The sequence below is a fragment of the Mus caroli genome, chromosome 2 (assembly GCF_900094665.2).
Source record: "Mus caroli chromosome 2, CAROLI_EIJ_v1.1, whole genome shotgun sequence".
NCBI classification, from domain to species: Eukaryota; Metazoa; Chordata; class Mammalia; order Rodentia; family Muridae; genus Mus; species Mus caroli.
The window spans coordinates 148,631,028-148,653,481 of record NC_034571.1 but is presented as its reverse complement, the minus strand read 5'-3'; the positions used below and the strand labels follow the sequence as shown (position 1 = coordinate 148,653,481).

The window sequence follows — 22,454 nt, the reverse complement described above, 5'->3', positions numbered from 1 at the left end:
GGAATAGTGAGGTCTGGAGAGGAGGCAGAGGAAGCCAGAGGTGTGACACAGAGCAGCCTCACCACACATACACCCTGAAGATTCTGGTAGGTCTTACTGATTGCCATTTCAGGCCTCGTTGGCAGCTAGGGACCATGCAGCAGAAGCCAAAGGGTCAGCTGGCCACTAGGTAGAAGCCTGGGGGATGGGGGGCGCTGAGCTAGAGGGAGTGGCACAGCAGACTGAAGGTCCTGTGGAATGACGATGGATCTGGGTCGGCTCTAACCCGGCAGCATGGCCTCGACAGCCCTGGGCTGGCATAAATATGCCTTTCCTTGTCTGCATTAGATGGAACAGCCTGGGTGTATCCTTTAGGCCAAATGCCTAGATGGTTTCTCACACAGTTGAGAAGGTGTTTGGAAAGGTTTGAGCCTGTGCTGCCATGGTAGCTATGAGACACACGTGACCATGACATTTAGGTTTAAATCAATTAGAATTGAATAAAGTTTGGTAGACATACTAGTCATATTTCACTGGGTCAAAAGCCACATGGGCAGACATGGATTGTAGACCATTAGCTATCACTGCAGGAAGTTCCACTGGACAATCTGTTAAGATAAAAATCAGGCCACATAGCATACCCAAAATACATCTACAGAGGACATGAAAGCGTCATGTTACCTTTTAAAGCTGAAAACTAAGGTATTTTTGAGCCTCTGTGACTGCCCAGGGCAACAAGGTCTTGCTTTGGGTCCGCACCATAGGAACAGAGCTCTGAAGCAGACCGCCCAGGTCTCAACTGTGGGCCCATTGTCTCCCTTACAATATGAATGTGGGCAAATCATCTACTCTGTGCCTCAGTTTTCCATCTATAAAATGGGACTGATAACTGTATTAATTTCAAAGTGCCATCAAAACTAAATGAGGGCTGGGTATAGTTGCCCATCTCGGAGCTTGGGATGTAGAGGCAGGGGGATCAGGATCTTAAGGCTGCATAGGAAGGTTAAGGCCAGCCTGGGATATGAGACCCTGTCTCAAAACAAAACCAAGATCACACAAGTGAACTCATCACCTGGTCACAACAGAGTCCAGGAAAGACTCACTGGTCACACACATCTGATAATGCAGGAAGCTGTGTGGAATGAACAAGTGTTTATAAATGTTTGTGCAGACACCTCCCAAACTGACAGGAGATGTCAGTTAGTCCTTGTGCGTCTCCCTGAGGGCTTCCTATGTGCAGGTGCTTCTGTGCGTGTCAATGTCAGTAGGTTTCCATACACCCATGGGAGGGAGCCACAGGATGGAGATCTGCCTGGCCTACAGGGCCCTCCTTACAGGGTAAATACACTGTTCTGTAACCTGGGGAGGGGCACAGCAATACCATGGTGGGAATTAGGAGAGAGCCAGCAGTAGCTTTGCCACCCTGTGATCTGTGCCTTGGGAGACATGCCCACCCCTGACCAAGATGAAAGGCTGGGTTCTGAGTACATTTCTGTTGGGGTTTGGTCTGTTGCTGCGTATTGTAACCCCCCAGTAACTGTCGAAGCCAAAGAAACTAACCATGGTCTGAGTCTCATTCATTCCTAAGCTAGACAGGGGATGTGATGGTTTGAATATGCTTGGTCCAGGGCGTGGCACTATTTGGAGGGGTAGTCTTGTGGGAGGAAGTGTGTCACTGTGGGCATGGGCTTTAAGACCCTCCTCCTAATCATGTGGGAGCCAGTCTTCTCCTTGCAGCCTTCAGATGAAGATGTAGAACTCTCAGCTCCTCCTGCACCATGCCTGCCTGGATGCTGCCATGATCCTGCCTGGATGATGGACAGAACCTCTGAATCTGTAAGCCAGCCTCAATTAAATGTTGTCTGTATGAGTTGCCTTGGTCATGGTGACTGTTCACAGCAGTAAAACCCTAACTGAGACGGGGGGGGGGTAAGTTTAAATTGGGTCAACTGCATATTTCCTGCCCCCTTTCTGGCCTTGGAGCTGAGAGGTGAAGGCCCACTCCAGGCACGGGTGTCCAGAGGAAGTATAATTCAGACAGACACAGAGACAGCCACAGCCACACTGGCATCACACTACCAACTTTTATAAAGTTAAAAGCTTCCATATTCATGCCAACACCCCACATCCTTAAAGGGTCACTGGGACTCTGGAAAGAGGAAAACCCAGGGACCTGAACCTGTTAGAGAATGTCTCTAAGCCTCTAACCTGTCTAAACAGAAGTCTTCCTGGTCTCACACAGGGAGAGAGAGGCAGAGGATGGGTGGGTGGTTCCTCAGGGAGACAGTACATCACCATTCTCACTGCAAACCAGCTTGGGTGCGACAGACCAACCAGTTCCCCTGGCCTGACTCGGGGAGGCAGGAGACCTTATGGTTCTCCTCCACTGCCCTGCAGCGACTTCTGGTCCATCCACAGAACCTCACTGTGCTTTTCCAGTTGTAAGAACAAAGTAAGACACAGTGAAGTGATAGCTCAGGTCAGGACATGATGATGTGACCTCACCTCCATCCTCACGGGGGTGGGTGAGGTGGGCTGCTGGCTAACACAGCTCTGCTTGGACTGAACCCAGACTGAGCACCTGGACCCCTCCTCTGAAGGCTTAGGACCCAGCCCTGTACTCTGGTTTGGGGGATCAAGACTGGCAAACATACTGACCTGTTGATCATGGCCAAACAACTGGGGGATCAGGGAAGCCTGTCCAAAAACCTGTAGGAGAAAGAGAGGGTGCAGTTTACAGGAGGGCCAGGCCTAGTCCAGGCTACTCAGGATGCTTCCCTACCCTAGATGGATTCTATTTTGAAGAAGTTTTGCCTGGCTTCCTCAGGGACGGAAGCTCCTTCCGGGGCTGGCATTATTGAGGACATGTCCTCTGCACCCTTCCTGACACACGGGTGCTTTGCCTACTGCTTTTCTCTTGGGCTGGCAGCCCAGTCAGAAACACAGGTCAGAGATGGTACCCAGGACCACCTTTTCCTGGACAGTATGTAACTTTAGGGTCACCTATGGCAGCTTGAGACAGTCAATCTTTTAGGGGTAAAATTTTGGGGAAAGGAACCCTGGATTAGACAGGAACTTGGGCTGGAAAAGGAACAGTGGATGAAGTCTGTGGGGGGACCCCCAACATGGCAGACTCCAAATGCCTTTCTGTATAAGGGCAAAGATATTCTGGGTACCTGGGGCAGGCAGGGATGGAGATAGAGTATGTGAAGGACAGAGCTATGGAGATGGAGACACACAGAAGACCTATGGAAAATGTAGTGAACAAGGGGAGAAAAAGGCAGAGAGGGAGCGAGGGAAGAAGGGAGGGTGGGAGAGAGAGAGAGACAGACAGGGGGGGGAAGAGAGGGAGCGGGAGGGAGGGGGGGGGAGGGAGAAAGAGAGAGAGACAGAGACACTGACTGACTGACTGACTGGAGGGGACAGACACAGTAAGACAGGAGAGAGCTGGTGACATGTCTACTGAGAAAACACCTAATGAGCCTCTGCCTGCCTAGATGATGAACCTACAGGGAGCACGAGTGTGTAGGGAAACCCTGGCCTCAGGAGGAAGAATGGCATAGGCATCAGTGAACTAATCTGATTCCAGGGACCAGGTAGTGGTAGGTTAACTGGGGCCTGGGAGCAGCATCAGGGACTGCTGTATGCAGGGTGATCAGGCAACGCCTCTCTGAGGGAACATCTGAGACGTGGAGGCAGCAGCTGAACAGAGCTCTGGACAGACAGTGATGCACCGCACCGATCCCCCTGCTCCCCCAGTCACCCTCACCTGGCTGATACAGCTGGAGTCGTTGAGGCTGTCACTGATGGGGTTGTAGTCGTCTTCCCAGCTGGGGCACTTGGAAGGCAGTAGCATGTCCACTGAATCCAAGCGGTCCAAACTCCTGGCAGGGAAAGGGGTAGACAGGGCTCAGCCTGGGAACCGAGGCCAGGAGGGAGAAGACTGTCCAAGACTATTCAACTGCTGAGGGCAAGTGGAAGCGCTGCCAGCCTGGGCAAGGTGGGGGGCTCCAAGCAAAGGGAGAACTTCCACCTTTGGGAGACCTAATAAAATCAGTGGCAGACAGCCTTCACCTGTCATGCCCACTGTGGCCTCAAGGTGGCAGCATATGCTTGCATTTGCCTGTTTTAAACTGGAGGCCATGCAACCTAGTCGGAAGCTTACAAAGCTGAAAATCAGAGGTAATTCCAGAGACTAGACAGAGGTGGGTTGAGGCCAATAGCCTTGGTATTTACTGGAAAATGCCTGAAGGTCCTCAGGGGCCACTGTGACATCCAGATATGGACCTGCTGCTTGCCCTGAGGACCTAGTTTCTCAGTCTTTCTCATATTACCTACCCCTGGACCTCCCCAGCCTTATTCTAGGTCAGTTTGGGCTCCTGATATAGGGCTTGGATTAGCCTCCAGCTTTCTGTAGAGTGCCTAGCGAGTCACAACCTCTTGCTCCCACTTCATGGTCCTTATTTACGGAATGTGGGTGGCACATTGCTAGCCCTCGGGTAAGGACTTGAGGATGCAGCTGCAGGCCAAGCACAGTAGCCAGCAAGACCAGGGTCAACGGACAGCAACCATTACCATAACTCTCACCTGTCATGAGGGGTAACGGACCCTGGGGCAACTCAACTATGCACATGACTCCTGCGGCAGAATTTAGCTAAACCAGTTCCCCAAATTACCACTATGAGCAGGGCTTAACTATAAGTGGGCTGTTTGGGAGACAAATTGTTGGCAGGCAGGGTTAACCTAAGCATGAGAAAACTCTTCTAGGGGGGTAGTCACCTGGACCTGCGTGAGAGCTGAGAAACAGGGTCCATCAGCAGGCCAGGGTTCTGCTAGGGTGGCCAAAGGGGAGGAAGGCCAGGCTCCCGAGACACAGGGCATGCAGTGTGAGGCTCACCTAAGGGACACAGCTGGTCTAAGGATAGGACTGCAAGTTCTGAGACCTTCCTCAGGGAAATACTGTCAGGACAGGCTCCCACTAAGTTAAAGTGGTGGCTTTTACGGGGTTCAACTCAAGGAGCGTGACGTACACGAAGGGGTGGGGCTCTAGCGGGGCTGTCGTTCTAGACTGGAGGATGGGCTACAGCTCACCTGCGAGGGTTGCTCTGCTCTCCCAGGGACTGCTGCGTGGCCCTCAGGTAGCTCTGACGCCGCGCTGCAGTCTTGGGTGAGGGCTTGGGACTACCACCCCCAGACTCATCACTGTCTTCATCGCCCATGGCCTTGATATAGCTGCCACTGCGCATGCGCCGGCATGGGATGGGCCCCTCAGCGGTGCTATCCATGTCTCGAGGGGACAGCAGCGTGGTGCTCCACTCTCCCCCTCCGCCGGGCACCTGGAATATCCAAAGACAGGGACTCAGATGGGACCTAGCAGCCAGCCAGGTTTCCAGCCAGTCACTCAGAGAATAGAGTCTCGCAGACCCCTCCATTTCCACTTTGACAACTTGAGCCTTCTCTGCTGGCTTTTTGTCTTTGATCACGCAGCATCGGCAAGCCCTGGGCCAGGAAGATTACCTGGGTTCTAGAGGCCTCTCTGTCACAGCTTGAGTGCCTGGCCTTACCCAAGTCCATTCCCTTTCAAGCTGGGTTCGTTCCAGCCAAACTCCCCACTCCTGTGATCACCGTGGTTTCTCTGCAGCTACACGTACCCGGCACTCCTTGTGCCCCATCTCCTCTCATGACACTCCAGGGGATGGAACAGGAGCCATGGTGAGAGGGGTCTGAAGGAAAGAAGTCTCCCACAGACAGACCCCAAGATCTGGAACCTGAGCCTGGATCTACAATGGCCATTAGAGGTCCCTGGATGGGGATCAGAGACCCCCCTAGTACATCAACGTGTTGCCCCAGAATCCACGATCTTTGTTCTAGACCCATCCGTGACAGAGGGGAGTGCTGTGCACAGCTGGTCATCCTGTTCCAAGTGGCTCTTCCACGTCTGTCACTGTCAGCTGCTCTGGGGTAGTAGGGTATGCAGTCTACACTCCCGTCTCTCGACCCACTCTCGGATACATGGTCACGTTGGGCACATCATGGCATTTACATGCTTCAGAAGCTGGAGCTGTGTCCTGTGTGCATCTCAGCACACTGGAGCAGGTACACACCTAAGCCTGCTCTGCCATGTTCTTCAGCAGACACTCCCAGCACGCTTCACACCTTCTCAAGGACACACACCAGGGGCCTCATCATACCCTTCCAACAGAGATGACCCACGTGGAACGCCCCTGTGCCGCCACTGCGCCTGGGTACTAACACTATGTCATAAGACTGCCACCACACGGGGGGAAGCTGCTCTCTTCCCAAAGAATGCAGGTCTGCAGGTTTCTGGACACAGCAAGCCCTTCACCGGGGATTCAAGCACACACTCCCTGATCAGCGTGACCGGATGGCACCACACCCTTCTTGTACCCTTGATACTTGTGGCTACCTCCTGTTGAGGACCTACTCCCCAAACTTAGCCTTCCCTCACACCCCAGCTGACCCCTAGCCAGCTCATCACCAGGACCTATGACCTCTCCCTCCCAGGTCACCAGCTGGTCCAATCCCCGGCGAAGGGGACTCGAGCATCTCTGCTCAGACCTTGTGGCCAGTCCACCTGCTCACTCTATCCAGCAGGCAGCACAAGCCCCCAGAGCCCAGAGTCCTCTCCTGGTGTCTGGAAAGCATTTCCTACATCAGACCCAGCCACACTGAGTGGAGAGAGTGCAGGCCACACACTTCCCTTAAATGTCTAAGCTAAGGTAGCAAACAGGCAGCCACAAAACCGCTCAATAGAGTTAAAAGGCGGCCTCAATTTCAATTTCCTGCTACTGCAAAAACATGCCCTTCCCCCACGGTGTCACTGTCCCTGGCATTTTATATAGAAGGACAAGAATGTGAGCTTTGTGGCACCTTGGAGTTCATCTTTTCATAATGCATCTGATGTGACTTCTGCACGCCAGCCAGGCCCATGCTTGCACACACTGTGGACAAAGTGCTCACTACTTACAAGAGCAGCCCCTTCCATGTGTGACCTGTTCCTGTCGTTTCTACCACTGGGCTCCATCTACACACCCTGCCATGGAGAACCCTGCCCTACCTCACTGTGCAGAGGCAAAGCTGAAGCCAAGCCTTCAGCTACTCTTGGGTAGCAACGCTTTACTGTGTGAATTTCTCAGGACAAACCTCCCTCTACCCCCATACACCAGGCCTTGGGGCTGGTGGCCTCACACCGACCCCCGTCTGTTCCTGGCCCGCAAGACCGTGGTGTGCTTATTTCTAGCCGTGGTGACTTCAGTACCCATGTGTCCATCTACCCTTTCCGAGCACTTCCTCCCTGCCACACCCTGTCCTGGGCATTGGGCGGACATATGGCTGCATCCGCTGTGGTCTGTGTCCTTGAAGAGAATCCAGTCTCATGGGAGTGGCAGGAAGATGACCATTAGAATGTCGTGTGTTGGTCCAGTGAGGGGTAGGGATGGCATAGCTTCTAGATCTGTCATCTAAAGGGCAGGGGCATAGTTCAGTCTCTCTGGGACTGGGTTCCCAAGGGCCTAATTAATACACCTGCTGATAACATTGTGAGGACAGATATCCTCTTACTAACAGCCCCCCCCCCCGACCTCTGATTCCACAGTTGAGCAAAGTAACGTTCAACATAAAGCCATCTCACCAGTGAATCTGTGCTCCAGCTGGGACTCCAAACCATAGCCATCCTCACCCTGCCTACCCCACCCCTACCCTGTCTGCCCCACCCTCACTCTTACCTGCCCCATCCCCACCCTGCCTATCCCACCCTCACCCTACCTGCCCCACTCCCACTGTCTGCCCCATCCTCACCCTACCTGCCCTACCCCCACCCTGCCTGCCCCACCATCACCCCTACCTGCAGGTAATGGTAGGCCAAACCCTGGTGGCAGGATTTGGACTTGAGCAGGCTCTTATCCAAAGTGGCTGAGGTCTTCTGGCAGACCTCATGGGCATGGCTGAGGGTCAGAGTGGACCAGGAACCACGTTTGACATAGTTGGTGTCGGTGCCCACTCCAAGGCTGGGACAGGTAGCAGGGGGAGCAGGCGGGGGCGGTGGGGCAGTCAGCTCGGTGGTAGTGTTCTTGGTGGTTTTGAGCATGTGCCCACTGATGGTGTTGTAGGCGTGCATGAAGTAGCGGGGCTGGGTGCGTTCTGGCTGGCGGCCCAGAGTCATCAGCCCCGAGGCGGGGCCACTGCGGAAGGCACCACCCTCACCGTCCAAGTTGTCGTCTGAACTCCACCAGCCTGAGATGTTGGAGCGGCTTCGCCGTTTGGGCTCCCCAGCCTTGGCCCGTTCCTTGCTTTTGGCCCTCCGGCCTTTTCCGTCCTCCAGGCCACCTTTCTTGCTGCCATTGCCACCCACCTTGCCCGCGGTGCCCTCCATGGAGGGTGCCTTAGTGAAGAAGAGACGTTGGACAGAGTGGACCAGGTGGCGAATGCGGCCCGGACTCTCACCCCTGGCCTTGGCCTCCCCCCGGGGGAACTGGAGGGTGCTGAAGCCATCGCGGTGGATAGGCAGTTGTTTCTCAAACTGGTCCAGGAGGTTGGCGGGCAGCCGATTGATCTTAGTGGCTTGGGCGTGGCTAGGGAATGGGCTTTCCTCGGGCACCTCAAAGTGGGAGTTGTAGTGGATTCGGGGGAAGGTGCTGCTTGGTGGGGGCAGCTGGTTGTTGAGTGGGAAGAGCCCATCCCCCGGCAGTGTGTTTTGCCCGGGGAAGCGGGCTTCCCGGGCAAAGGCCTCGGTGGGCGACAGCAGGTAGGGGTTTCGGTCAGGCCCGGCAAAGAGGGGCTCGTGAGGTGGGTCCAGGCTGTCGGAGAGGTGGCGGGGGCGGCTGTCACCGAGGCCTTTCATGATCCCGGCCCGTGGGGCGGGGGCCTTTGCCCTACTGGGGCACTGGGGTCACCTGTCCCAGGCAGCAGCTGTCCTAGGGAGAAAAGACAATGAGTGGTCAGCTGGTTAACAGGACTGGACTGGAGAGGGCGGGGAACAGGAAGCATGCTGAGAACTGGCTTAAGGCAGGGAGTCTGCCCTTGCCATCATGGGGCCAAGGACAAGAGCAGATGTTGAGGTCTGTGCCCTCCCATCACGGTCCTCTGCGTGACTGCCGCTGTGCATGCACCAGCACTGGACAGGGATCCCCTGCTGGAGGGGACAGCAGAGCCATGGTTCTCTGTCCACAGTCTCTGAGCATATGGTCAAAGCTACAGAGGTAGCCAGCCAAGTGTTCAGCATTGGTGTGGCTCAATGGACAGGTATTCATGGGGACCCTGAAAGCCACGTTCTGACTCCGAGTTCCTGGACTCCTCATGCAGTGGACAGTGGACAGGGAGCTGCCTACTTCCATGTTCTTCCTATCCTGACTGTCTCACTGTGAGGTGCCATATGCATGCACACCCATCCAAAGCTTTGTGCACCCTGTCCCTAACAGCCCTGAGGCCTATGGAGGGGCCAGAGAGACTTCCAAAGTGCAGGACTGGTCAGGAACTACCTTACCTGTGGCCAAAGACAGTGTTGTCCAGATCTACTTTAGCAGAGAGACCTTCATGCCTCTGTAAACTCTTTGTCTAATGACTGTGATCCCTGGGCTGGGTGCTGGGGCCACGGACATTAAAGATCCTGACAAGCCCATGGGCCATCTTTGCCTTCTAGGGTGATACAGTGGTGGCCTGAGACAGAGTACTCAGGGTCAAGGGAGGCCGAGCCTTAGAACAAGGGCGACAAGACAAAGCCTCACAAGAGAGTGGCCGATGGATGGAGTCACTGTGACTCCCTTTGCCCATCTGTAAAATGGGACAGCTGGTCTAGCAGATTTCCAGGACTAGCCTGAAAGCACCAATCCTTAATTTAGCCTCACTCCTCTTCATTCCTGAGCCTCTTCTTGGCCGTACCATGGAGGCCAACCAGGTTTCTAAGCCCCATGTCCTGCTCAAAGGAGCCCCAAGGCTTGATCTGGGGATACCCAGGCTATCCCTGGAGCCAACTATGGTGGGGTCCTGATCACACCCAAGTCCTTTGCTGACACAGTGGAGCTAAGGAGAGGATTATGGCAAAACTGGGGGGCGGGGGACCTGATCCCGAGGTTCTTGTTGGACGGAAGAACTAACAGAGTCAGTGGGAACACAGGTCACCCCCATGTTCAAGTGTGAACAGGGGAGAGCACCTCTAGAAGTCAGAATGCCAGACTGTAGCCCAGGTTGGCCTCAGACTCACTATCCTCCTATCCTGGGCTCTTGAGTGCTGGGACCGCAAGCACCCGACACCACCACGCCTGGCTTTGGAGTGAGGCTTTGACCTGCATTTCCCTCATACATAATCATGTTCAGCCTCCTGTCACCGTGGCTCTTGGCCATTCCTACATTTTGTCTTTGTCTACTGAAACCCTCTGGCTACTTTCTCACTGAGCTGTTTGTTATTCTACTTGTGTTCTGCACCTTAAGCCCTTATCGGATATGGCTTGTGTGCCATCCTCCGCTCTGTCCCTGAATGGTTGGCTTGTTTTTTGTTTTTGTTTTTTTGAGACCTATTCATTTTCATTTTACATATATGTGAATTTTTGTCTGCATGTTCATCTGTTGTACCTTGTGCATGCCTTGTGCACAGGGAGGCCAGAAGAACAGAAGAAAGCATTAGATCCACAGGAACTGGAGCTACAAGTGCTTGGGAGCCACCAAGTAGGTGCTAGGAATCGAACCCGGGTCTTCTATTAGAACAGCCAATGCTTCTTTATTTTATTTTATTTTATTTTATTTTATTTGGGACAGGGTTTCTCTATGTAGCCCTGGCTTTGAACTCACAGAGATCCCTTCTACTTCCACCTCCCAAGTGCTGGAATTAAAGGCATGCGCCACCACCAGACTGTAGCCAGTGCTCTTTACCACCAAACCGTCTCCCCCATTAACTCCCCTCCCCTGGGATTTTATTAAGAGCTTTCCTCCTTTCCAGCCGACCACGCCTTGTTAGCACTTGTTAGGTCTTCAGCCACCAGCACCATGGCTCATTAGTGTCATGACCTGGCAGAGGGCAGGGCAGGTTTTCCCCACCCAAGCTAAGGAATGAGGAGCCCTCCTATCCCACGCTCTCGAGTGCTGGAATAACAAGCACACAGCCCCACGCCTGGCTTCGCACTGTGGCCACAGTGTGTTGTGGTGGCCCCAGGTCCTTCCGTACTGACATCTCCGGCTCCAGCTGCCAAGATCACCAGCTGCTGACAGTTCACAGCCAAATTCCCGCTACAAACTGCTCTAAGTCAGACAGAAACACTTGCAGACCTCAACTCTGTCCCCAGGGGCAACCTGCAGCAATCAACTGGTTGCCATTATGATGCCCTTGTCCCTGTCCCAGACACCCCTACAGGGCATCTTGCTCACAGCTCCCTGTCGGATCAGCAGAGCCTCTGCTGGGACTGTCCTAAGCTCCAGTCCCTCCCTCAACTTGGTTCTGTGTGCTGGCCTCTTTCAGAGTCATCCTAGACACTCCCCCAGAAAACCTCGGTACACACATCCACACTGCTGGGCCCAAGTCAGTTTCCTGTGAACCCTGAAATAAACTCAGTGCTAGCGTGTCTCTGAGGAGTGCCACCATACCTTGGGGCACTGGCATCGACTAAATCGGCTCCCTGAGCCAGTTTCCTCTTCAGCAGAATCAAAATGAAGAGTATTTTGTGAGATTTTGATGAGGGCTAGCTCTGTGTTTCCATATCAAGGATCAGCCCCCCCTCCCTCTTTTCCCCACCCCTCCCTCGGGGACAGGCCAAGCCTTGTGGTCTAGGATGCGCCCAGTACAGCAGAGTGTTGGCATACAGCTGGATATAGATTCAAATTCTGTGTCTGCTTTTCCTTTCTGTGACCTCAAATTGGTTTCCTATCTCTAAGACAGCAGGGATTTGAGCAAGGATGGTCTGTCTGCTCACAGCGAGCCACTCAGGGCTCCAGCAGCATGCCGCATGCTGGTCCCTCAGGAGCCCGGCACCCAGGGGTGGCAGAGCTTCAGTGTAGGGAGTTTTAAAATAGGCACCATGGCCTCGCAGGGGAGGCAGCTGGCTGCCGTGTGCCGCCTTTCTCAATGAGCTATACTTAGGCCCATCCGGGTGTCCATAATTGCCTCTCATTAATATAAGCCTCATTGCCTTCACAGAAACTCAGAGGAGGGAGATACTGCTGCCTTGGGGAGCCCTCTGGGCTCTGTGGTGCTTCTGTGGCTTCAGCCACCACCCGCTGCCAGCCACCAGCCACAGGACAGACCCTCCCTACCCTGCCACGCCTCATCTTGGAGCTCATGAGCACTAAGTCGGGAAGAAGCCAGGGACAGAACCCGATTCCCCAAGAAACCAAGCTTGCCCGACTCCATCAGTCCTCTAGTCCGGAATGTTCTCTAGATCCCCGTCCCTGCTGAGCTCAGGCTCTCGGTCAGACATGCCACACCCACACTGACCATCTTCACCATCTTCAGCGGTTCTCTACTCTGCCCATCAAGACCTTCCTTCCCTCAGTCTCCTGTATAAAAAGGATGTATCTACAGTTCTTAGAAAAGCTGCCTCTAAGGTTGCCTGCCTCTAAGACAGGAAGAGGCCTAACAAGGATAGTCCTACTCAGTGCTGAGTCTCGACGGTAAGGCAGAGAGAGAAGTGGAGTGCACAGTGGGGTTGTGAACTGAATGACAAGAGGCTAGGAGCAAGTGGGGCTGAAGAGCCGAGCACTCCACACGCTCACCACAGGCCATGGGGCACACAGTCCCCGGCTACCTCTCTGAGGGGTGATGTGTGAAAGGGAAGATGGGTTCTTCGGGGCCGCCAGGGCCTTGATGCTGTTGGAGGTCTCGGGACACCCTCCTTCCTCCTCTTCTGTTGCCACCCCCAGCCCCCACCCCGAGTCCAGGGATGGAGTGAACTTCACCTCTCTATACGTGCTCTCACTGTTGTTGTCCTGGCACACAACGCTACCTACACCTGGCACTTCTACACTCGGGTTCCCTACCCAGTGTGCCCCTCAAACTCCAGTCTCGCCTAACTGCCTCCTTGGTAACTCACTCCTCATGCCTGATAGAGTCCCCCATCTGTTCCTCCCACCAGCTCAAGTCAGAAAGCAGGGCACGCTGCTCTCTGCTCCTTCCAGTGGGCTCAATAGCAAACGTTTCCTCAAGGGTCGTGTCTTCACCATGTTCTCCGACTCCTGTCTCTCAACCTCCACAGCCCTGCCTGGGGCTGCCCCACACAGGCAAACCCTGCCCTTAGAACAACAACAAAAAGAAAACAAAGCAAAAACCAGTTAACTGTTATTTGTTATTTATCTTTACTTTATGTGCCTGTGTATTGTGTGCATGCCTGGTACCTGTGTAGGCCAGATGAGGACACAGGATTCCCTGAAACTGGAGTTCACAGACAGTTGTGAACTTCTAAATGGATGCTGGGAATTGAACCCGGATCCTCTGGAAGAGCAGCCAGTGCTTTTAACTGCTGAGCCATCTCTCCATTTTTGTTTTTGTTTTTCAAAGCCAACGTTTCCTATACAGTCTGGGCTGACCTTAAACTCACAGCAGTTTTACCTCAGCCTCTCCAGCACTGGAATGAGAGGCATGAGCCAGCCAGGCATGCTTTAGGCCTTCCCGAGACTCCCTCGGGCCCTGGATGGAACACCAGCTTTCTCTGACGGTTGGCCTCATTTCTGCCTTCACCAAGGGTCTTCATTCTGGTAACTTTATTTCCTCCCCATTGTTCTGCCTGGTCCTGCCTGAAATGCTCTCTCTGCCTATGGCTTACAGGATTCTGGCTTCCTTTAGGCCCAGATCATCAAGCTACCTCTACACCCACAGGGCATCTCCACACACACCACCTGGAGCTCTCTCTGCTGTGCCACCAGATACACAGTTCCTGTACTAGGACACCAAGTAGCACTGTCCTTTCTGGGTTCCTAGCGGGAGACAGCTAGGAAGAGGGCGTGAGGTGAAGGAGTGTCAGGAAGTCTTGGGGGACCATGAAAGAAATCAGGAAGCCATGCTGAAGCGGTGGAGAATGCCCGCTGTCTCCTCAATGCTGTGTGGCGGACTTCTTCAGTCCCTAACACCACTTCTCTGGTCAAACATACCAGGATAGCTCCACTTCCTGTCATATTCTCCTGGGTGTCACCTACAGAGTATTGTGGCAGTGGCTCTGTCTGTCCTCTTACACCAAGTTGGGAAAGGCAAGGCTGCATCTTTTTCACCTTCTTGGGCGAGTTGGCTGGCTGCTGAGTCCTGAGTCAGTCTGAGGAACTGAGACCTGCCAAGGCGACATGATATAGCTCCCTGAGGGACCCAGGCAAGAGCCAGGCTACCAGGCTGCTCCTGACCCCCCCAGAATCTGTGTGCCAACATAGAGGTTTTCTGTGGTCGCACACATGCTTATGTTAGAAGAGGAAACGCAGCTCTGGTGGCTGAAGTCCCAAGCTGGGAGAACAGTGGGGCTCGGTACCTGCATTTGCTACTACTGCCTACCAAACTGGGACCCAGACTCCAACTCCCCTCTGACAGCTACGTGTGATCCAGAGGAGTGCCAGGTCCCACTTGCTTCCTGCAGAGTCCGTGTCCATAGCAACTGTTTGAAAAGCGTGACATTCAATCAACCAGTTGTTTGGTGGACAAGATTGCAGACTGCTGGGATGCGTGGCTCACACTGGCTCCACAGCAGGCCCTGGCCTCTCTGAGACAGTTACAGAGGGACCCCTGGGCCTTCCTGGGAGTGAGCTCTGTCCAGCTGCCCGGGATCTGGATACTGAGTTCCTGGGTAAGACGTTTGATACCAGCAGGGCCCTGGGATGACCGAATCCCATTTAACTTTGCCTGGCCTCAGGTGGGATGTTAGAGGTCATGGGGCCATGCCCAGCCTCCATCTCTTCATCAATAACCAAAAGACAGGAAATAGCAGTAAGAACCAGACATCTCTAAATACATGGAGCACAGGCACAGAGGGGCAACGTCAGACATCCTTGGAAAAATTCAAGGTAGAATCCCTTTCCTGGGTTCCTCTAACTGGATTTCAGGTCTTTTCTTGATCTCTGACATAACTCCAGCCTCCTCGTGAAGACTCAACCACTGGAATCCCATGAGTTACTCCCCTGGTACCTGTTCACTGTGGCCACAGGACCCTCCCAGCTCTTCCCATATCTGGCTGCTTATACTGCTGCACGTTTCTGTTCAAGCACCACCTCCTCCCTGACTGACCACCACAAAGGATGCTCCACGACACCCCGTCCTCTCTCCATGCCTTTCATGGTTTCCTCTAAACCCCACCCCACCCCACCCCAGCCCAGGTCCCCTGGTTATTCTTCAGAGCTGCTTACGTTTTCAGAGTCTTTCTCTTATGCTACGGAAGGGAAGGGAGCACTCATGTGCCTTTCCCATGTTGTCTCTGGTGCTGTGCACGGAGCGAGCCCAGGTCAGGACAGGAGACAGAAAGCAGTTAAGAATGCACAAGGAAGCCGGGCGTGGTGGCGCACGGCACACCTTTAATCCCAGCACTCGGGAGGCAGAGGCAGGCGGATTTCTGAGTTCGAGGAGAGGCCTGGGGTGAATGCTCCTCAGCCTCCTGGAAGGGCAGGGGTTGAAGGGCAGCTCAGGGGTCACTGGGAGACAGCTCTTAGGGTGAGCAGGGGCTTATCATCTTCCTTTGTCATCAGGACCTGGCTGGACCTGGCACCTCTGGGTGGCCACGGTGAAGAAGTTATTTGCTGAGCTTGTGGAGGCCGTGGCGGCACTGGTGGCGGTTCGCTTGCTGAGCACTGAACGCAGGTCACCTTCCCTAGCTTACTTCTCTCGGTTTGACAGTGGAGGGAATGACCTCAGCAGTGAGGGACCTGTGTGGGCCGAGTGGGGGGAGGGGGTACAGCTAAGGCTAAAGGTGGGCTAGAACAGGTTTGGGCACATTCCTACTGAGGTACGGGTCTCCCCCTCTGCCACTGCACCCAGCCACACACAGTCCTCTCACCTACAAGCGGTGGGCTCTGGCAACATGACAGAGTGTTATTATTCTCCTGCCATCCAAAGAGAGAAAGTCCTGATACTTAGCCACGGTGGGCACAGAGCCTGAGGAAAGTCAGGCACGTGACACAGAAGATTCGCAGAGCAGAGCAGAGCAAGCATGGAGAACAAAAGGCAGCTTTGTGCTTGCCTGGGGCTGGGAGAGGGCGCTGGGGAGTGACACTTTAATCACCCACCGGGGTGTGAGGTTGGTAGGGGCACAGGAGGAGCCCTGGGAAGGAGGTGTTGATGGTTGGTCTGCACTAGCGATGCACTCCAAGACATCCGACTGCAGCTTGAAAATGGCTGACCTGGTGCGCAAGGAGGGGCTGGAAGTCTGTGTCTGCCTGGGCTGCATATAAGTTCAAAGGCAACCTGAGCAACTTGGTGAAACCCTGTCTTAAAACAACAAGGAAGAGGAAGACTGTAGGGATGGGTGTGGCTGGGGCTGGGGCTGGGGAGATGACTTGATGGTTACAAGCACTTGCTCTGCAATCATGGGGACCAGAGTTCAGATCCCAGCACCCATGTAACAAGATCGGCATCTTAGAAACGCATAAAACTCCAACTCCAAAGGATTTAACATTCTCTTTTAACCTCCTCAGGCACACACACACACACACACACACACACACACACACACACACACTCACACACAGAGAGAGAGAGAGGTGGAGGTGGGGGCTTGGGTGGTACATTGTATGTGTATCCTAGCTCAGCTGAAAAATATATCTCTCTGGGGATGGAGAGATGGCTCAGCAGTTAAAAGCACTGGCTACTCTTCCAGAGGACCCAGATTCAATTCCTAGCACCCATGTGGCAGGTTACAACTGTCTGTAACTCTAGTTCCAGAGGGTCTGACACCCTCACACAGACATGCATGCAAGGCTAACATCAATGTACATAAAATGAAAAAAAAATCCATTTATTTAAACAACACCTCAGGAAGAATATGAATGCACAGCACCCTGTAAAGTGTCTGTGGGTGCCTTGTAGAGAGGCGCCGGGTGGCTAAAGGAAACCCCAAAGTTCCGTGGGTCAGTGCTTCTGTGGCTTTGTCTCCTGCTTCTACTTCCTGCATGCCCACAGCCATTACCATGCACAGCTGGATTCCCACACCGCCCTTTGAGTTCTGTCTCCAGAGTGAGAATCAGGCACACACACACACACACACAAAAAGATATTTACAAGGTCGCACAAGGCAGGGCTAAGATTTGAACCCAGGCATTCCCCAGCCCACTCTTCATGCTGCCCCTCAGGTTTCTAATTTGCCACCATTTCCCAAAGCCTCAGGTTGGTGCCACGCTAAGGGGACACTATCTCTAACTGCCTGTTCGGCAGGCAAGACATCACCAGGTTGGCCTGAGGGGTTTGGAGAAGGTGGCACAGGGGGTCTGTTGACCTGCCTTTGGCTGAGAGCTCTGGCTAAGAGTAGGCAGACCCTGGAGGCTCGTTTCACTCTGCCCTCCAGTGGAGGGAGCATCCTGGAAGGTCAGGCTGGCAAACAGCACAACAGAATGGTCAGAACGCTGCCACCGCCAGCACATTTAATTCAATTCCTCCAGCCTTTATGGGGCCTGCTCTGACTCACACAGTCGCAGCCCTCAAGCCTGTGGTCAAGTCTGAGGCAGAAATACACACAGCAATTAGAAAACACATAAACACACATCCCAGGGAGTGTCAAAACTGGGGCGCAGCCCAGGGTGGGGGGAGATTAGTAGTTACTGGGGCGATGGAAGGGCTCCCTAGAGGAGAGCGCATGCCAGCCAGCCAGGTCTCTGAGGATCAGTAACATCCAATGTGTATGTGTGTGTGTGTCTGTCTGTCTGTCTGTGTACATGTATGCAGATGCTATTCAGCTATATATGTGTGGAGGCCAGCAGTCAATCTCATGTACGTACCTTAGGTACCTCTCACCTTGGTTTTTCCTTTTTTTTTTTTTTTTTTGGAGACAGTGTTTCCAATGGACTTGGACCTCACCAAGCACACAGCAAGCCCCAGGGATCTATTTGGTCTCTGTCTCCCCGGTACTGTGATGATAGGTGTGATGATAGGCCTTTTATATGGGCATTGAGGACCAACACACACACACACAGAGATACACACAGACAGACAGACACACACACACACTCACACATCTCCCAATCTGATGACCACAGCATAACAGGCACTGAGCTACAAATGTCTAGCCGAGCTGCTCTGAAAGTCCAGAACCACAGAAACCACGAGGTAACAAACATTTACTGGTATGGGGGAGGGGGGACAAAGCAATAGATAATCACTGCCTATTTCGGAAAAAGTGTTGATGGGTGGGCAGGCTCAGTACTTCCCAAGCAGTTGCCCGCCCTCCTTGCAACTCAAGCTCTCTGGAGCCCCAGCTAGGCCCTCTGGGGTCACAGGGAACGTAGGTTCCCTCCGTCCTGGGCCAGCTCCAACCGAATTGCATCCTGCTGTGGTCTGAGTGTGTCTGTCCTCCAGTATCCACTGGAATGTAATGGCCACTGTGATGCTATTGAGAGTAGGTCCTAAGGCTAGGCCCCCTTTGTGTGAACTCACTTGCTTGCCCTTGCTCCCTCCTCCTCCCTTCACTTTAGCCCTCAAACTCGATCCACTAGTTTAGGTCCTTACCAGGGGTTGCCCTTTGACCCTGAACTTCTTATCTCCTCAGAACAGTGAGCCAACACATTTCTACTTGTTAGAAATGACTTAGACTGGAGTCTGTAAAGGGCTTGCCATGCACAAAGCCCTCCCAGTATTGGAAATGTGTGGCCCAGCAAGGTGGTGCACACCTTTCATCCCAGCATTCGGGAAGCAGAGACAGGCAGATCTCTGTGAGTTCCTCTGGTCTACAAAACTAGTTCCAGGACAGCCAGGGCTGTTACACAGAGAAAGCCTGTCTCGAAAAACTGCAACAACGAAACCAAACAAAAGTAAAACAAAGCATCGCTACTTGTGCCTGCCATCCCAAGTCTCCAGAGTGAAGGCAGGAGGCCCCCAGAGTCGTGGCCAATGTCTGTTACACAGTAAGACCCTGTTTCAAAGGCTGGGATAGATTTTGGTAGTAGAGCGCTTGCCTAGCCCTGGCTTCTATACCTAGCACAGAAGAAGAAAACAATTACCCAGGAACATCTCTGGCTCCCTCTTGGAGCTGTACAACCCTGAGCAGAGCTATCTTTCTAATTCTTCACCATCCTGTACTCCCTCCTCAGGCTACTCCGAGCTTCTGCGGGACACGGCACTCAGTCAGCAGGATATAATGCTGTCAGGTGATTGGAGGGCCTATGTAACAGGGATGGATCATCACACATTGGCCCATGTGACAGATCTGCATGGTTCCATTTTACAGAAGGAGAAACTGAGCCCACAGAGGTGATGGGGCTTTGCCTTCGCGTTCATTTTGCAGCTGGGCATAGTTTCTCAGTCTGTAGGACTTTGGTGTAACAGAAACCCTCACTGTGGCCTTGACTTTGGTCATGCTGGGCTTCCTTGTTCTTTGAGCTCATAAGCACTTTGCTACCTCAGGACCTTTGCACGTGCAGAGCCAGGTTTCTTAGGCTACTTTGCCCAATTCGTAGGCTGGTACAAGCACCACCACTTTGGGGGTACAGAGGCCGTTGACCCTGTACCTGCATGGAAGTTCCCTTCTCTTCCCCACATAGCACAGCTCACCTATGTCTGATGTGGTCTTTGTGTCCATCCCTATTCCCATACCTTCTGGGCTATGAGCTCTAAAGGTACCTTTGGATTGTTCTGTGTAAGGCTGTGCCCTCAACCCCAGTGCCATGCTCAGTGTGGCACAAAGGAGTATGGACTTCCTTGTTCAGCCCAGGTCATGGGGGTGGGGGGACCAGGATGGGAGTGATATCTGGGAGGCAGAGACTGCCTGAGGACCCACTAGCCTAAGGGGTGCAAGCTGGACTACCCCTCCTCTATGGGGACATGTGGCCCCACCTGTTAGGGAGGTGCTGGCTGCCGCTAGCTAGTCTTGCTCCAGCTGCTGACATAGAATGAAATATTCATCCAAGGCCGGAGATTCGCAGAGTATGTTTAAGATGGATCGCATTCGCATGTGCCTATGAAATCTAATTGGATTCATCGTAGGGCATTTGGTTTCTCGGAACAGACACATCATTTTCTCAAGCGCGCAGCCTCTGCCACCCAGGCCTGAGAGGGTGCTGGCTGTGCCCGCACCTATCACCTATCTGCCAGGCTGGGCGGGGCTGGCTGTGAGAAGAACCTGCCAGGCCTGGCTGACACCCCTGAGGTTAGTCAAGGTAGCTGACTCTGATTCCCCAATAAAGCAGCTCCCTCCCTCCCTCTCTTCCTTTCCACCCCCCTCCATAAAGATGCTGTCCCTCTCTTTTCATTCCATCCCCACAGGTCCAACCCTCTGCTTCTCCTTCAGCCTCATGCCTCCCCGCAAGACAGGTCTTCCGATGGGTGCAGATTTTGAGTTCTGCCTCCCACTTTTCATTTGAACAGAGGACGCAGGTCACAGTAGCTCTCAATCCCCCAAAAAACTGTCTTGTAGGAGACTCTCTGCAATGTCCCTTTTAAACTGACATGCGACTCCCAGTACTGCCTGTGCCGCCAGAATAATAGTGTCTGGTAGCGGAGGCAGCACGAATCCACTTGGCCCCAGCACCTGGAGCCTTGGAGCCCGTGGTAAATTCACTTAACCTCTTGGTGTCTAAGTCCTCACCTATGAACGGTGGGTGATCAGAACACCAACCGCCTAAAGCTTTTGAGGGGACTAATGAATCAAGCCAGAAGGCACAGCGTGGGGCCTGGACTGCAGCCAGAGCTTAGCGCTTCTATCTGGCATTAGCATATTAGCCTTAGGATGCTCAAAACTCCTGCCACACCTTTCTTTGTGGCCTGGTTGGGGGCGTGCTTTCTAATAAACACAACTTCTCTGACCCTCAGATTTTCTGCACCTCAGCCAGGTTAATCACACTAAAAGATGTGTTCGGTTTCCGTTTTACTCTACTGTCATATCTACTTTGACTGTGCTGCTCCTTCTGGGCGGAACGCCCCTCCCAACATTCCTTCCTGGCTAACATTTACATCTCTGAAAATCACCTCCAGCAGGAGGCCTTCCCTGATTACACAGACTTACCAGCTCCTGACACCTGCCCCCTACTCCCTGAGATGGACTTCGTCCTCAGGCAGCTGCTTCCACGCCCCTGGATCTTCTCCTGACAGAAGTGCCACTGCATCTTAAGAACATAGAAACTGCTTGATCTCAAAGGAGCAGAGAGGTGTCCTTTTTCAAACAAGTATGGAACATTTATGAAAACTGGCCACATTTTTGACCTATGAAGCAAGTCTCAATAAATACCAAAGACACAACACAAGCTGGTTATCTTTATCAGGAGTTCAAGGCCAGCCTGGTCTACTCAGTAAACTCCAGGCCAGCCAGAGCTACACAGTGTTGGCAATCTGAGTTCAATCCCCAGAACCCACTAAAGAGGAGAAAACTGACTTGCTAACGTTGTCCTCTGACCTCCACATATGTGCTGGGTGTGTGCCCTGCACACATACAAACACACAAAATGTAAAAACCTACAAAAATCAAAAGTAACTCATAGGTCAGGGAATAAGCCAAATAAGGAAAAAAAAATCTTTTAGGAGTAAACAATAATGAAAACATGAGCGTTTGTGGGACACAGCTCACATGAACCCAAAGAGCGAGCCACAGCTCAGTGCTGACATTAAGAGGGAAAGTCCTCCAGGCCTTCTCCAGATCTATGTCACTGCATCTAAAAGACTCCTAGAAAGCATGAACCCAGGGCCACCAGCTCCCCTTGAACCACAACCCCAGAGAGGACGGGAGGAGACAGAACACCCTTCTCCAGTAATTCTTGACCCAAATCAGTCTTCTCCTGACAACAAAGTAGCCTGGCCAGTCCTGGTGCTCTCTGGGTCTGTATGCTTAGAGGAGGCTTATGTGAGCTGTGCCTTCTAAGACAGCACTGCCACCCCATGCCAGGAAGCTGGCCCATGCTCTACTCCACGGGTGCTGGGATGAGCAATCACACCTGGATGGACAGAGGAATGGCCATCTTTAGTCTCACACAGCAGAGAACTTAGCTAAGGTCTGACTTCAAAGCAGTTTGGATCAGGTTCTAAAAGCATAAATGCGGACAAAGGTCCCTAAGAAGGAGGTGGGTTCCCTTGCCCCATGGCAGCCTGTGTCTCCAAGATTCACCACTCAAGAGCTTGTTAGAAAATGTAGCTCGTGGTTTCACCCAGCTTAGATGTATGGTCAGTTGGGGTGACTTCCCAGGTGCTCAGGGAAGCCAACTTGGAAGTGCCTTAGCTCCTGCCTGCATCCTCTACCCAGAACCTCTTCCATCTTGTGGGCAGCAGTTCCCAGGATATGATACCATCCCAGTAGGGTTCCTGATAGCACAGTGTTTGCAGGTGGTGACCCTCAGGTGGCAGTGGGTGCTGGCCTTGGAGGCTGACCTGCTCA

General features: G+C 53.2%; 1 protein-coding gene across 3 annotated transcripts in view; it reads right to left on the bottom strand.

Annotated features, from left to right (window-relative positions):
* Dlgap4 (DLG associated protein 4) overlaps positions 1-22,454 on the bottom strand; it is a 150,238-nt gene that overhangs the window by 55,188 nt on the left and 72,596 nt on the right. For all 3 annotated transcript variants that reach the window (XM_029472925.1, XM_021181740.2, XM_029472923.1), the window contains 4 exons: positions 7,844-8,912; positions 5,071-5,315; positions 3,749-3,863; positions 2,638-2,688 (listed from right to left, as the gene is read on the bottom strand). In XM_029472925.1, the coding sequence (XP_029328785.1) occupies positions 2,638-2,688; positions 3,749-3,863; positions 5,071-5,315; positions 7,844-8,839 (1,407 nt within the window). In that variant the 5' untranslated portion in view covers positions 8,840-8,912. The remainder of the gene's footprint in view (positions 1-2,637; positions 2,689-3,748; positions 3,864-5,070; positions 5,316-7,843; positions 8,913-22,454) is intronic.